The sequence below is a fragment of the Botryllus schlosseri genome, chromosome 6 (genome assembly GCF_051294905.1).
Source record: "Botryllus schlosseri isolate E-star chromosome 6, Bs_hap1, whole genome shotgun sequence".
In the NCBI taxonomy this organism is placed as follows: domain Eukaryota; kingdom Metazoa; phylum Chordata; class Ascidiacea; order Stolidobranchia; family Styelidae; genus Botryllus; species Botryllus schlosseri.
The window spans coordinates 14,189,440-14,205,773 of record NC_137241.1 but is presented as its reverse complement, the minus strand read 5'-3'; the positions used below and the strand labels follow the sequence as shown (position 1 = coordinate 14,205,773).

The 16,334-nt window shown below is 41.4% G+C and overlaps 3 protein-coding genes across 4 annotated transcripts in view; 2 read left to right on the top strand and 1 right to left on the bottom strand.

Moving 5' to 3' along the window:
* The first annotated feature begins 3,114 nt into the window (after positions 1-3,114).
* LOC145440312 (prolyl hydroxylase EGLN3-like) lies at positions 3,115-8,071 on the top strand. The gene is made up of 4 exons (XM_080317881.1): positions 3,115-4,295; positions 5,501-5,620; positions 5,692-5,834; positions 7,789-8,071. The coding sequence occupies exons 1-4, from the start codon at positions 3,663-3,665 to the stop codon at positions 7,871-7,873; spliced, it is 981 nt and encodes a 326-aa protein (XP_080174007.1). The 5' UTR covers positions 3,115-3,662; the 3' UTR covers positions 7,874-8,071.
* Positions 8,020-13,925, bottom strand: LOC145440314 (upstream stimulatory factor-like). 2 transcript variants are annotated; one of them, XM_080317885.1, is made up of 10 exons: positions 13,771-13,925; positions 11,493-11,551; positions 11,203-11,300; positions 10,578-10,706; positions 10,385-10,439; positions 10,260-10,301; positions 9,318-9,414; positions 9,197-9,255; positions 8,579-8,673; positions 8,020-8,422 (listed from the first exon to the last, which is right to left on the bottom strand). In XM_080317885.1, the coding sequence occupies exons 1-10, from the start codon at positions 13,803-13,805 to the stop codon at positions 8,207-8,209; spliced, it is 885 nt and encodes a 294-aa protein (XP_080174011.1). In that variant the 5' UTR covers positions 13,806-13,925; the 3' UTR covers positions 8,020-8,206. The 2 variants fall into 2 exon arrangements, with proteins under 2 accessions (XP_080174011.1, XP_080174012.1); XM_080317886.1 differs by having other exon boundaries at positions 9,318-9,411.
* The window catches only part of LOC145440300 (uncharacterized), an 84,946-nt gene continuing 81,950 nt past the window's right edge, over positions 13,339-16,334 (top strand). The window contains exon 1 of the mRNA XM_080317868.1: positions 13,339-13,349. The gene's annotated coding sequence lies outside the window, so the exon portion shown is untranslated. The remainder of the gene's footprint in view (positions 13,350-16,334) is intronic.

The window sequence follows — 16,334 nt, the reverse complement described above, 5'->3', positions numbered from 1 at the left end:
TGGAGTTTGAATTCTGTGAGATTTCTTGAATACGAAATAAGTTTCATCTTCAAAAATCGTCTTCTCAGAATGGCGTTGAAACAGATGTTTAGTCAAAATTCTTACAGACTTTGTCAATTTCTCGAGCCCCCCTGAGAGATCCCCCCTCCCCAGGTTGAGAACCACTGGCCTAGGCCAAGGTGGGTGCCTGATTCCATAGACTACTCAAGTCGTTTCGATACCATCCTATCTTTTCATTGGATCGCATTTTTGTGGTGTATTGAACTGATCAAAATTGCTAATAAACCAATCAAATATAGGAGGATGTCGTACTTCTGACATCCACCTCGGCCTGAAGTGCCCGATGTCACGTAGCCTACAGTTCGTTTCGAGGTTGAACTTTTGAAGCCGGAGCCCTTTCTGGTTCATTTCATTCCTTGTGAGTGCTTTCTTTCGTCGGGTATTTTTCTGGGCTTGTTTGCCGCCGTTAGAGGAGCCCAGATAAACCTACGACTGGAATCGACCGGGTCCGCCCTATTAGTGAGCGCTTATCGGCACTATCGACGATATCTCCCCGCTGTATGTGTGTGCTGGGTCGAGTATATTATCCCAAATGCACAATATGGCCAATGACCACAACCTCGTTGCAAAAAGCTAAAATCGGCAGGATAACAAGTCACGTTTGCCACTGTTTGCCACTGTTGACCAGTCGCTCGCAACACGCGACAAAGTTGAAAATTTTCAACTTTGTCGCGGAGTTGCGCAACCCTGTCGCAGACGGCATGTTGCGAGTTGCCGGCGACTCCGGTCTGCATGGTCCAGTCGCAGACAGGCGCGATTCTCTCGTTTTATCGGGTCGCGAGCTCAGTGTGCAGAGGCCTTAAAGGCCTCTGCACACTGACCTCGCGACGCAACATCGCGAGTTGCGCGTTGCGAGTTGCGAGTCGTAAGTCGCGAAGCAATGCACACTGGTCCCGGCAGTGCCCACAAGCGGCAACTACAGCTCTTGCGCGTTCTGTCCGAAGTCTCGCAATGGATACACATTGCACAGCTCCCGATAGATCGCAAAATGAATATTTCGATGGGTATACATGGGTTTGTCAATGAATAAGATGACATCTTATATGCACACACTTTTCCATTAACGAACCAATATCATATTTCAATGCTGAAAACGCATAATCTGGGTGACCCAGTTAAAGGTGCTATTTCCGGTTGCCGATCCAAATTTCTGGAGTTCCAGCTGTAGCCTATTATGCTACAGACACCAAGCCTTTCTGTATTCCACTGCCTCAGTGAGTGCGTCAACTGTCAAGCACTCATACATTAATTTCTCGATATGATAGAGAACAACATTCAAATGCATTATAATTTTATTGTATATGAATTAAGTCTTAACAATATTCAAATATATCTCTGGGATTCTTTCCTTTTCAATCTTCGATTCGCCCTCAGGTATCAAGCATGGAACCTGATCCGTAGGCCTGGTTGATTCATTTTCCATAATGATGCATAGTCCATTTATGACTTATAATATTAGCCACTACAATTCGTACCGAAGTCTGATAAAAAGGAGAATAGACGAAATCTGACATCAAGAGTTACACTGCTGCAACCTAGTCAACAAAAAGATTTTCAGACGTGGTGTACTGAGATATACCGGTATCTGAAATATACATCAGTGAACCCATGACATACCACGATTATATGTACCTGCTTAACCCAGTTTTCAACCAATGTACACTGTACAGGTTAAAATGAACCGGACAAGGTATATATCTAATAAATCCACTTGTAGACATACAATGACTGAGAGTTTCGCGGTATCGGTACTGCCGGAGCTGGTTGGCCTTTGGTAATTACCAAGTACCGGTACTGCTTACAGTAGAATGCGCTCTTGCAGTTAAGCTTCAAGTTTTAAAATGGCCTCAAATCAGTCTAAATTCAATGAGGAAACAATTATAGATGCCAAAACACGCAATACCCGGACAAACTATTGCGGTGACATAGAGCTAACGATCAGTAACTGTTGACCAGTCGCTCGCAACTCGCGACAAAGTTGAAAATTTTCAACTTTGTCGCGGAGTTGCGCAACCCTGTCGCAGACGGCATGTTGCGAGTTGCCAGCGACTCCGGTCTGCATGGTCCAGTCGCAGACAGGCGCGATTCTCTCGTTTTATCGGGTCGCGAGCTCAGTGTGCAGAGGCCTTAGGCGTCTGAAGTCGCGTGCTGAATCTGCGCACGTGAGCATCGCTGTATTATCAATGGCGACGTCTTTTTAGCAGGCGTGGCGTAGGAGTGCAAGCACTGTTATGTCAGTCAAAAGAACTCAAGGATGGGAGACAGTGGTTACGCAAGCGAGAGTGACATATGGGAAGTTTCGCGGGTCTTATAGTCAGTGATCATTTCTGCTGGTCAAAACGTTGATGTGTTCCGCAATTGGTATCGCACATGTTCAGAACATTTGTTTTTATTTCGTATGACAGTTGGTTCGTCTTGTAAAGCCCGCGCTCCGTATTCCAATACTACTCAGCGCGCGCCAAAATAGACGATGTCGGCATGAAGTCCGTAACCAGACAGTGACCATTAACCAATATTGGGCTATCAAGCATCCGTCTTGGCCTAGGACATGTAAATAAGAGGCATGCACAGTTGCATACTGAATTGGATGTAACATAGAATCGAAATGAAGTGGCATGCGGCCATGCGTTATTAGGTAAAATAGATGTCAGGCCGTGGTCCTGTAAACTTGAGCGCAGATCAGTATTCATAGTGATAGAAAAGATGATCCGTGCTATTAGTTCTACACTACATCGTTTCCAAACATTACAAATAAAGTGACTCTTATGGAGCGGTGTGATGTCACAAGGTCAATTCCTTATTATTAATAATATGCATAAATAAATACTAGTCCATCCTCAAGATTACCAGACCATGACCTGACCTATCAATCTCACCTTCCTTGAAATGCAACCCCATTTTTGTCGCTTGCTTTTTCTACACTATCATATTTCACTTTTCATTCAGTGTGCATGCCTCCTCTTTACATTGCCTAGGCCAAGGTGGTTGTCTGATTCCAAAGACTACCCCAAGTCGCTTCGTCACCTTCCTATCTTTTCATTGTATCGCATTTTTGTGGTGTATTGAACTGATAAAAATTGCTAATAAACCAATGATGAATGAATAGTATAAATCACCACTGAGGTGTCTGTTTGGTATTTCATATTCATCGATCAAAGGAATGTATTTATTTTCATAATTGAGGTGCTTCGATGATAGAGATGCAGGGGAGTGCCAAGGTTATCGAATCTGCAACACCAGTACATCTTTACCGATGATCTAAGATTGTTTCGTGATGTATATACATACAATCTAGTCTAAGATGGACTTTACTACCAGTAGGCGATACTATATTTCCAGTTCCTCAAGCTGTATCAATAACCAGACAGTGTTTCCAGCGAATAGTTGTTATTAACTGCAGCTGGTCGACGGATAAAGTATGGTTATCACTAAAGGCACGCGTTAAGTAACAGCCATTGTATTTGAAAATGATTATTGAAATGATTTGAAATCTTATTCTTCACTTCCAGTACAGCATTACCTATTCGTGTAATGCATTTAGCAGTAAAGTCTGGGGAAATTAGGCAAAATCAACGGACGCCACGTGTATTTGAACTCGGGACATGAAGTCCTGCCAAATATGTGAAAAAACGGACAATCTACTGTACTGTGCCAGATGTGTGAACACTGCGTATTGCAGTCACGAGCATCAGAAAATGGATTGGAAAGAACACAAGAGAGTGTGCAAGAAAAATGCTGCGGATAGCAGTATTCACAATAACAACACGACAACGGTGCAGGAGGATCCCAAAGTTCAAACAGAAAATCTTTTAACGGACATCGGCGATCTCAGTATAAGAGCGGAGAATCCACAATTTATGCCTCAGTGGGTCGCTCAAAATTCTCTTGGCCTCGAAGTACTGGACGAATTCTCAGACCGTGAGAGAAACATGATTACCAGGATTACAAATAACTTGAAGCAACTTGGGATATGTGTGATTGACAACTTTTTGGATAGGCCCATTGCTGAAAAATGCTGGGATGACGCAAGGGCGTTGCATTCAATGCCACGAATATTTAAACCCGGTCAAGTCGTTGATCAGGGGGGCCGAGAAAAAATACGAGGAGATGAAATTGTGTGGCTGGACGGTTCAGAAGAAAATGCAAAGAATATTTCTTATGTTTGTAGAAAAATCGACACTATAATAAGCAAATGCAACTCGCGAATCGGATATAAGATATCACAAAGAACAAAGGTCAGAAAATTGAAATTGTTGCTAGGCAAATATACCATGATCGTGCAGTTTCCCTGGAGCTCAGTATTCTACATTGAGACTTGGTATCTATGCATTTACCATTGGCATACTGTATATATTTCATGAACATTCATCCAGTCAGCGGTGTTTGATATCAGTAACAAATTACTGATTAACGAATTATGAAGCATAACCTCGCCATTACTTTCAGTCTTGGAGCATTCATTGATTCATTTGCAATACCACAGAAAAGTTTGCGGTATGTCCAACCGACCAACACATTTCTAGTCGAGAAAAACTTCATACATTTGGAAACCAATGAACATACTTGTGCACTTTCTGATACCTAGACAGTGTTCATTGAATTCTGAACCCAGCCACGAAGTTATTCGAATTCAACGATCAACATCCATAACAGCACATCGTTATGTCAAAACTATCCACGTTATTAATGCTCATAACTACTTTTTTACACTCTCTCGTAGCCCAAGATGGATTCAAACATAAATGATATGGACACGGTACGCAGATATTGAAGTGACTGAAGCCCATACCAGTTTCACACAAACGATGCTCCCGTTTTGTCTGTGATGTTGGAGCTGATACTGATCGATATTGAAACGTAAATGAAATCCAGTAAATATGTTCAGTTCAGTGTTCACTTCTCAGTGCTACTGAGAGGTTAGGAATGCTTTTTGGAGTAGAATATTTGATAACTTGAAATTGACTCAAATTATTTCTGGGTTATGAGTCATTTCATATTTTATATATGTGAAGTCATTTAATGCCCCGTGACTCAAGTCACAGTTAAGACCTTCAAAAATGTTGATTTGACTTGAGTCATGACTAGAAGCATCCCAACACCAGTAGAGACGTTATTTCAGTATTTCCAACACTTATAAACTACATATGTAACTGTTGTGTCTGATTCTGGTATTCAAATATGTCTATTGATCAAATGGTGTGACATATTCTGATTGCCCTTAATTCTATTGACATAAGGTAGCCTACAGAGGTATTTTGTGGTTAGAAATCAAAATTGATATTTTCTAGTAAGCAAATTTTCGTTCTGATATCCGGTCATAAACTCGTATAAATTCAGCCTACTACTATATATAATATGGGTGTGTCGTAGTGCTAGTGTAGCAAGTGTTATGGCTGAAAAGCTTTTGAATTGGACTAAACTGTGCATATGGAAATTTCAGGCAATGTTGGCTTGCTACCCAGGAAACGGCGCCGCCTACAAATGTCATATAGATAACCCTTCCGGCGATGGGAGATGTATCACTGCAATATATTATATGAATCGCAACTGGGATAAGGAGGTGAGTTTCATATGGAGTTGATACTCAGCCAACATGAGTTCTGCAATACTTATGTTGATGCATGTTTACAGAAAATGGGGGGAGTTTTAAGACTGTACCCTACAGCGTTCGCCAAATCGAAAGTGGCCGAAGTCATTCCACATTTCAACAGGCTTTTATTGTTTTATTCCGACAGCAGAAATCCACACGAAGTACTTCCTGCATTTGCAGAGCGGTGAGAGCTTTATTTGTGATATTAACAGGGTTGTAACCAAGTCACAAGTCAATCTCAGTTTTATAGTTTTGACTCGAGTCAAGTCGAGTCATTTTTAAATCACCACCGAGTCCAAGTCAGCGAAAAGAGGGTCGAGTCCGAGTCACAGTATTATGACTCGAGTAGAGTCAAAGTCATTGTGTTGACTGCTCAGTTTCCTGTTAAAGTATTGTTAAACCCGCCTTTTACAACTCTGTTTGGTGATATCGAATGGTTCGCATTTATAATATACTAATTTTCCTCACTTTTAGCAGTTTCTGGTCGTATTTTCAAGTACCAGTACCAATAGAAGAAATCCCTATAGTTTAATTACTTTACTATTCTTCGAAATTACAATGAAATATCGGTCTTGGCCGTCTGCGTCTCGAGTCATGCGCAATGACTCGAGTCCAAGTCGAGTCAATACACGGATGGACTCGAGTCGAGTCATTTCCGTATTTTGAGAAAATGACTCGAGTCAACAGAAAATCCTGACTTGAGTCGAGTCATTACAACCCTGGATATTAACATAGCCTACTATGTCAGGGTTGGGAAACTTTTCTATACTGATATAGGTAGATCAAGTATTTGGCGAGCTGGATTCCTGAATACATTAATCATGAATTTATTTTGGAAATGTATGCATACGTTAGTTTAGTCGGTGAATTCATGACAATAATAATTTTTGAGGTGGGCAAACTTGGACTTGTTCAAGGATACCTATATAAAATTTTCAGGCTTCTAACATTTTTAGTCCACAAAACATAATAGTGAATAGTCTGCTTCCGATCAGAATCCCATGGGTCGTATGCTGCCAGTCCCTGGCCTGCACTACACGAGTGGCTCTCATATTTTGCGTCATGATTATCATAGAAAAACCCTCCTATAGCGGTGTCTAAAGTAGTCCCGAATGCACTTAGTAAATCTTATCGACCATATGCAATGAACTAATAGTCTTCAGGCAATAGTAGAATGACTGTGATCTGTTCCTTTCAATGCTCTAATATTACCAACATATGCATGTTTCTGATCTCTGTTCAAGTGCGCATTCTTACCAACTAAAACCGACACTTATTGGTACCCATTGTTGCACTGTGCAGCGATTGTCTTGAACAGTTCCAATTTGAAATTCGATTATGGGAGTCTTCATTGCATAGTATGGCCAGTGCTCTGTTAAATTCTGTGTTACAGATATTTTGTTTGAAGATAACTGTTTTCAATCATGAGCATCGCATGCTTCAATTTGCCAAGCCGGCAACGCTATTTCAGATTCTGATCCCGATTAAATATATTTGCGTAAATATCGTCACCTCGGGCAAGGCCTTGATGTAGAACTAGACGCAACTGCCAATCAAGCTGATTTGCATACACTTCATCTTTGTGCTTATTAGTCGCACCACAAAGATCGCACGTAAATGTGGCGAAGAGGTATACTTAAATCAAAGAGTCCCTAACGAAGGTTCATAATCAAATCTAGGCATGCTCAGCAATGAGGGCTGGGTAAAATGGTCGAGTCCAGTAGTGAGATTGCCACAGTTGGTTGATAAATCAACTAAGAATTTGATTGAAAAAATGATTCCGATACTATATTCCACTGTGGAAAGCTGTATCCAAGAGTATAAGCATCCAAGACATCATGTACTACAAAGCTATACACGTCAGACATGTGAGGTCGTCGCAACATTGTCACAAAAGGTAAATTTCACCAAATAACATATGTTATATAGTCGGCATTATAATCGTTCTGGTCACATAAAAGGTAACTATTTGAACTTTCCACAAACAGCTGTTTGTAGCGGTCAGTTCAATCTAGAATTAATAATATACGGTAGGCCATGTCATATCCTGCAAAACGGATGCAGATTACGTATCCTTAGCTGCTTCTGAAGAATCCTTGCCTACTACCACATTTCTAAATTCTAATTGTGTACTGCAGGTTTGCAGTGACCATTTGGTATTTTGATGAAGAAGAAAGAGCAAAGGCACTTGCAACATGGGCAAAGAATCTTCCCCGCAGATGACAGGAAGCTGGGCTATCTACCCACCAAAACTACTCGTGGAAAAAATTGTAAATCCTACTCTCACTACTGATCGCCGCGCAGTTTGATGTACCCCATTGTAAGATATCGATAACCTTACCTCGCAGCATTGGCTAACACCAAGCCAATCATCGTAAAGGATGTTTATTTGGAAAATAAAAATGTTTCCAACATTTTAAATTGCTGTTCTGTGTGTCAATAATGGGGCAGACACATCCATTCCCGTCTCACCGACTCCAACACTCTCATCTCGCGCTCTGTTTGCGGCTAGCACAGGATCCTTCAGTCTCTTCGCACAAAGACAACAGTCTAGTTTTACTGCGTTTGTTGGATCGGGGACTCAATCTGATGTGATTGTAGTTTTTGAGACAGCAGCTGAATCTGACGGTTGGCGTCTTCAAGCTGCTGCCTGCAGACTTCGTAATCCAACTGTAGCGACTCGTAGTCTTTGAGGTTATCGGACAAGTGAGAGTTCGCCGATTGCAGCTCTCCGATGTAGTCACAGGCCTTGGCTAGGATGCCTCCCTTGCTCTGAAATAAGTTCGACCGGATAAATGGGAGAGTTCGGCGCCCGGAGTAAAACATGAAACGGGACACTTGGTATGTGCACATCCAATTCACGTGCACCGATCTGGCGTGCCGACTCGCATAACTGTAATTCGGCTACTTCTGAGAAAATTTACATACTTGGCCCTGCTTCGTGTGGTCATTTGCACAGTCGGGGATCAAATTCGCCAGCTTCATAATCCAGCTGTTGATCTTATCTCGGCGACGCCGCTCAACTGTAGAAACAATTGGTTAATCCTTATCAATCCTTGGTAATCAATGGAAATGACATGGGGGAAAATGAAAACTACTCAAATTAATAGCTTCAAAATGTGGATTTTGTCTAGGTGTGACACGATTTTACCAGTTAATTATAAGTGGTCTATTTTGGGAATTAGGATGCATCTTCACAACTGAGATATAAACTCACCAACAGCAATACCAATAAAAGTGATGCGAACCAGTTCTACTTTCTACTTTATAAAATCCAAAGAAATATGTGGTTTTGCTTCAAAAACCAAGTATGAGTGGAAGTATCTATCTGAAGACACAGCCACTGAGTGAGAAATGCAAGCAGGAAAATCCTTGAATGCTACAAAACAGTTACCAGTAGCTTCATTTCTGACTACCTGTGGATTATACGCACTTATGTGAGAAAGGGTAAGCGTACAGGGGCTTGGCAACAAGATAAAAAATGGTTTCCATCGAGCGCGTTTTTCATTAGAGTCACATTAATCATGCAATGTACCCAATACCCACCTTCGTTATGCTGTACTCGCCTATTGTCGTCTCGTCCGGTTTTGCCTGGTTCGTCCCGCCTATGAAAAATAATGTAATGAAATGCCATTGAAAATAATGCACCAACAGCCATTTTGCATACGTCTGAAATGAAGCTCTACTGAGTATCGTCCGTTCACCGGTCCCTGTGCCGCTTTGTAGCACTTCTTGTGGATGCATCATCACATAGAACTGCCCTGCTGTAATCGGGATTTCATGAATAAAAATTAAGGATCCCAATAAGAAGCAGATCAAATTTGAAAGTCATACATATTCATGTAAACCCTCCACTACGGTGCACATGCACATACATGAAATCGGGCAAGTTAGGTAGGGGTTAATCAAGTTGGAAAGAGGTGGCAAAATTACTCTCTGGCATTATTCACGAACCTTGAGTACTAACATATAATTGTTATTACTATGGAAGGTCATCTATTTCGCAAAAAATGGATCAACTACTAATCTGAATTAACCAGAAATGAAGTATTGTCAACATAAAACACCGTGCCAACTTCGCTTTTGCAATAGAGAATATAGTTTTCAACCTATAATGCCGCGAACCATCGCAGGTATAATATGAAAGAGCTACATTTTATGCAAAATGCAAGCACATTCAATACTGTAATTCACATACAGCGTCACATGACCAAACAGCTGATAAGCGACATGCCTTAAATGGAAATTTTCAAACGAAAACCAACACATTACCAAACATGTCATGTTTATTAGTTACTGTTGTGGCAAGGACTGCGTTGTTGATGTTGTAACTAATAAACGTCATGACATGTTTGGTAATGTGTTGGTTGTCGTTTGAAAATTTCCATTTGAGGCATGTCGCTTATCAGCTGTTTGGTCCTTGCCACAACAGTAAGTCAATACATCACAACACAAATCAACCGACAAAAGCACGCATCATTATGGAATTAGTGACCAATGATCAATACACGACGTATCACCGAACTACATGTGCCAGCAAAATCGATAAACGCGAACAGAGCTTTTACCATGAAAACACAACCAATAACACGATACAACATTCACTCACCACCAGACAGCAATGACGGATCCTGGGCAGCGGAAGCGGCAGCTGTAGACATTGTATGATAGTTCATTACTAATCGCCACTAAATTCTTACGACAGCGCTAACAAGATGAGAACGAGCAAATTACCTGCCGAACTATCGCCGCCCGTGTCACTATTGAACGGATTCCCGACGATTGCGACCTAGATAAAGAATCGGGCACGTGCATGAATGACATCATACTGACTCAGCGCCAACACGTTAGACGGCAAGATTGAAAATCTGCGTAGCATCAACTCATTTTCGCGGTGCCGTCATCTCGACACAATCACAACAGCTACCTGAGGTGAACCGCCCCCGCCGTTTTCGTCTTGCGACAGCTGATTAAATATCCCGTTCGTAGTCACGATGCTCAAGGTCGCTTGTTGATTGTTGTCGTCGCCTCCTACTTGCACCACGCGGTACGTCACCTGACAAGAAGCGGCAGAAATAAGCTTTGTTTCCGATATTGTGAAACCTTGAAAAGCTCGAAAATGGTCCACAAACATATGAGCATTCAGTATTGGGTTGAAGTTAGCGCTTGTTTTGAGGTTACAGAGCGACAAGCTTGGTTGTCGGGCAACACTTGATAACAATTCATCAAATACACCGTGAAGGACGCATTCAAGGATTATGATGGAAAAGTGCAGGCGAATGCTCCGAAAAAATGTACAATTTGAAGCTATTTTTCCATGATAATGAAAATTGCATAATCTCGCGACATGTACGGTTAGGGTTCTTCAACCGGTAGAAGCAAAGTCATTGCAGTTTGAAGTTTGAAAAAAGAGCATCGGAAGGTGGGTGATCCCAGAATTATTAATGAAAACTGAAATAACTTTGCATCTACGAGTTGGAATAGAGTCAAATTTGTTTTGCATCGTTTTTGTAGACAACGTAACAATTTCATGGGTTAACCAGTTATCTTACCTGACCATTGTCTGACGTGTTACGTATCTGGTAGTGAAATCCTTCATCCTGTTGCGACGAAGTATCGCCTTCAGCTATTTGTCCCTCGTCCTCGTTATCTATAAAATGAAAACACATGAATATGACAGAATAGGATTGGTCTGGGCCACATTACGACATGTTGTGATACAATTCTAGCGCCCTGGACCAAATCGCCAACAAAATTCATGACATGCAACCAATCACCTCACTGGTTAACAACCACATGACTGAGTCAGACCATGTATAGAATTTCTACCAGACAGACTTACCGTTGATATCAGGAGACCGACCCTGGTGGCTCTCTTCAATATCCCCTGCCTGCTTTTCTCTAAAAACAAAGGAAAGAATAGTTTACGCACAGTCACCAAGATACAGAATGCGGAGCTTTGGACTACCATTGTGATATCATATTGACACTGGTGTTATCATTTAACTTTTGAACAACAGAATTCTGTCAACATTTAAAATATTATGACCACAAACACTTTGAAAGAACAATTCTCGAGTGGAACAGTACATTGGTCTCCAAAGGCAGGATACCGGGACGGCCATTATAGCGATACAGAACATGCCTGGGACATTAATTTACAGCAGATACAAAGAAAATCTCGAAATGATTGGAAAACGCGTTTGATAACAGATTATTTGTACTGGGGCTACGATCGAACCAAACCCTACACGAGGTTCAACCGTAGAGACATGGGGATCCAAACAACAGGTAGCTGCCACTATTGTTTAATGCTCAGTACGCCCATGTACTCAGGTTTTGCATGTGAGGAGATTATGATCATATTCGGTGAAATCAGCAATGCAAGGATGTATGGTTGTCACATTCATGCACTGAAACAGGAAGTAAGTCAATTTTCTGGGAACTTGATTCATACAGCACTGACAGCAGGTCTAGTGCTCTCAATTCTGTTTTGCTAACGAATTTGTACGACAATAAGAGTCGTTAATTTTCAAGTCTAGCATTCAACTGCACTCCTTGATAGGTGATCAAATAGAGAGCTAGCAATATATGATCATAATGCAGCAGAGGACACCTCGATTGAAAATACCACTCATTATTTAATTCATCACATGATTCCACACATGACTCAGCCAAATTACAGATGAAATGAACAGTAACGTGACCATTTAGTAGCATTCAATTGCACATTCCATACAAAGCTAGCCAAAGTCCAGTTTGGACAAACACCATGCAGTGATCGCATCATCACATGACCAAGTTATTGCGGCAACGGCAATGCGGCAGTACAGGATGTAGGAATTGTGCTTATGAAGTTTGATTGGTGTTTACCACGTCCGTCACAACATGGCATTAGATGATGCTTCTCAGAATTGGATTTCATAAAACTAGTCAAATTGAAAAAGAAATTCATGTGCAACAAACTTTAGTAACGATTACAAATCAAAGCTTACACAATTCTCGTTATGCATCATACTATAGGAAAATGAGAAACCAACTTAAGCAACTCTGAAGATGATTCATCATGACACAGCCCACAGAGTTTATCTAACTTGCAATTGTGTCATCACGCAATCAAACAAAACATGAAGATAATCATTTGGTGCACTATGGATGCTGTTAATAAGGCACATTGTCCATGCTGTTTGAAGGTAACCTTTAACCCATTATGCTGATTTGGTCCATGATGAAAATGAGTTTTGACACGCAGGCCGTGCAAGTTTATTTTGTAACTGCCCTCAGATATTCATATCACTTGATGTCTGTATAACGTATCAGAAACAACTTTGGTTAGTCGTACATCACATTTACAATGCATGAGCTGCACACTTGTGAGAGAGGTTATAATTTCCTGGGGCATGGGATAAAGAAAGCAAGATTCTTGACAGGGGTGAGAAAAGCAGAGAAAAACATTAATGCAAGTGGATAATCATTATCAATCAGCTATTTTGTGACATAATTGAAAGTCGCATCGCATTTACATGGCCTGTTCAGTCTAAAACACACAAGGACCATAAGTATATTGTGACTACATCGCTGTTAATGAGATGATCATAGCCTCGGAACAACACGGACTCATTAGGCCAGGAATGATCTCAGCACATACAATCCAAGCGGGATTCTGCTTTCTACCAAACAGGTGGTTAGTTGTATTACGGTGGGTATGGGAAGATACTACCAATCAAGTAATCATATTGCTGTTCATCCCAATCTCAAGTAAAATTAGACGTCACTCGAAAAAGGTGGTATGATATGTTACAGATTCCACACTGGACCTATTGCAATGATGCAACTATATAACAGTGGAATCGATAGAAACAAATTTCCAGCACATTTCAGCACTGAGCAGCAATAAAATAACTATTGCACTGTGGCAGAGGGTGAAGCACTGCAAGTCAAATTCGAAAAGGCTGTAAGACGTCAATCATGACGCGTTATTGTAAAAATACAAACACAGCATTACACGCAGCAGGCATGTCACAACAACCGGTACTAAACGTACGTCAAAGAGTAGCGTGATTATGTCATTGCGGCGCTGAGTTTCGCCTCAGCTAACCCACAAACGAAATTGCACTGACCTGACTTCGATCACTTGACTGAGACTCACATCCATGTGCCACAAAACTATCAGACGTGCTGGGCATTTAAATTTCGCGAAAACTAATCACGAGTCTAGGTCACGGGAACAAACAAAATCATGTGACAAAGATTCCAACAAGATGGCTGACCGACTGAAACGGTAATCAACCGTGACCCAACTTAATATTCATCCGCGAACAGTAATATGAACTGTCCAGTGTCCACCGTAAAGAAGCAATAACCGTACCTCGAACGCTATATCTTCTGGCGATATAACATTGAAATGAATCTGCAAACGTCACTAGCGGGATCCTGACCCAACAGTAGGTTTGGGAAAGACACCAATCCTCCCGGGTACGTTTTTCCAGTTAGCCTGGCTGTGAAAGCCATAAAGGAGGATATTTTCGATTTCCTGAAAAAGGAGGACAAATCCTCCTAAAGGAGGACATGTGGTAACCCTACGTAATAGCCTATTAGAATCTGTAGTATCAAATTCGCGGTGTTCGCGGTGTAGTGTTCGATTGGGATCTATTGACGCTTTCCTTGCTCTTTTCATATCTTATTCCTTCACCGGGTCTTTTTCGTAAAGACACGGGAAGAGCAAAGGCATAGCTTACATGGGTTTGGATAGGGTTTCCTTATTTGGGATCCGGAAAGTAGAGCACCTTTAACAAACCACAAAAGTTCGATAACCAGACGAGAAAAATGCTGATTCTAGAATTTTTACGGGATTTTATAATAATAATCGTCAGATTATATTTTTTTATTTGAACGACACACACACACAATGCGCAATGCGATGTAATGAGGAGGATGCCGAAAGACCAGTTGCGGTTGCAGTTAGGCCATTCCTTATCTAGACTTCCGATGTTGACACCACTACCTGACTGACTGACTGACTGACTGACTGACTGACTGACCTCTTCAAATCTCCTGACATTTGGTACACGCATAGATGAGCTAATTCCAAACAGGATGAGCTTCATTTTATGAAAATTGGACTTTGGGGACAAAAGTTCCGTCATTTTGAAAATCGACAGTTTTCCGTTAATTTCGCGTCTGCACAGCATTTGGTTTTATCAATACAAAATCCAAAGGTCAGTTTGGCTAGATATTGGAATACAGTTGAGATTTGTCACTTGGATTTCACGTTCAAGTAAATTCATAAAATTTCATCACTTCAAAACATCACAAGACTGCAACACAATGAATAATAGAAAGATGCCGAAACGACTAGCAGTAGTCATTGAGATCAGACACCCACCTGGGCCTAGGCGATGTAAAGAGGAGGCATGCACATTGAATGAAAGTAAAAGAATATAATATAAAATGGCAAGCGATAAAATTAGGGGACAAGTGACGGAAGGCGAGATCGATATGTTAGATCGTGGTCCTGTAAATAGTGAGGGCTGACCAGTATTTCTCGGTAGCGTTTCTGATAGTCTATGCTTCCAAGTTACATTTAAGATCTAATAAGTAAGGCCTATTGCGGTCTCTTATAAAAAATTTCCGAACCGTTAACATCGCTGGTCAGCCCATTTCCAACGCAAAAAATGCCAAATATCTCGGGGTTTCACTGGACTCGGACATGTCCTGGAAGAGTCATATGCAGTCCCTAAACCCTAAATTATCACCGAAGTGCGGCCTGGGATCTTTTGATACTCTTTAAATCCGTAATCCAATCGAAGTTACAATATGGCATTGTCTGTAGGGGGCTCCAAGTAAAACTGCACTCGAGACACTGCGAAAACTACAACATAACGTACTCCGTATCATAGCTAGGGCCGCAAGGAAGTCTGGGTGTCCAATGTCCATCAACTAGTCGCCGCTGAAGAGATTCGGTGTCCTAAACATAGGCTTACCATATTTTGAAGATCTAAAAAGAGGACACTTATTCAGAAATTTGAGACTTGCAAAACCGGAGAAGAATTCTCAAAAACCGGTAAATTTCTTTGTGATCGGTTGACTAAAAAAAGGTCATCTTTCCGCCCAGAGCTAAAATAACCGTTTTTCACTTCGAAATACCCGCCTGAGCGTCGATCATTTCTGTGATAATTTACGGCATATCACTCGCAATTTGCTCTAAATCTGACCTAAATTTTCAAAAAAGAGGACAAAATCTCAAAAAAGAGGAAAAAAGGGCGTCCTCCGACGACACTGTCAAAAAAGAGGACGTATGGTAACCCTACCTAAACATAGAAGATATATGCGGAAACTAGAAATCGCCTAGTTTATGCAGGCTATCATGCAGTTCCACTGCGGTCATTACCCCGAATATTTCAATGACTTCTTCACCTCGGAATCAAAAGCGCACAAGTTGGCCTAATACACACGCGCGTCCACGTCGTTCAAACATCACATGATCGCGAAAGATCATCGCTTTTAACAAATATGCCGGACCCAACAGGTGGAACAGTGTCCAGGATCTACCAGGACCGTACCTGCAACACCGCAGATTTGGGGCAGCTAGAAGGGACACAGAAAGCTGTGCTACATATCGTCACGGTGGTATCGAGGTGTTTATCACATTATATTAAAGTTGATCCAGGATATGGCCGAAACA

Excerpts from the sequence above, each read along its gene's own strand:
- LOC145440312 (XM_080317881.1), top strand. The coding sequence starts at position 3,663 with ATGAAGTCCTGCCAAATATGTGAAAAAACGGACAATCTACTGTACTGT. Across the intron at positions 5,621-5,691 it reads ATCGCAACTGGGATAAGGAG|AAAATGGGGGGAGTTTTAAG; the intron begins GTGAGTTTCATA and ends GCATGTTTACAG. Across the intron at positions 5,835-7,788 it reads CTTCCTGCATTTGCAGAGCG|GTTTGCAGTGACCATTTGGT; the intron begins GTGAGAGCTTTA and ends TGTGTACTGCAG.
- LOC145440314 (XM_080317885.1), bottom strand. The coding sequence starts at position 13,805 with ATGGATGTGAGTCTCAGTCAAGTGATCGAAGTCAG. Across the intron at positions 11,552-13,770 it reads AGTCAAGTGATCGAAGTCAG|AGAAAAGCAGGCAGGGGATA; the intron begins GTCAGTGCAATT and ends CTTTGTTTTTAG. Across the intron at positions 8,674-9,196 it reads GCGAGTACAGCATAACGAAG|TTGAGCGGCGTCGCCGAGAT; the intron begins GTGGGTATTGGG and ends TTGTTTCTACAG.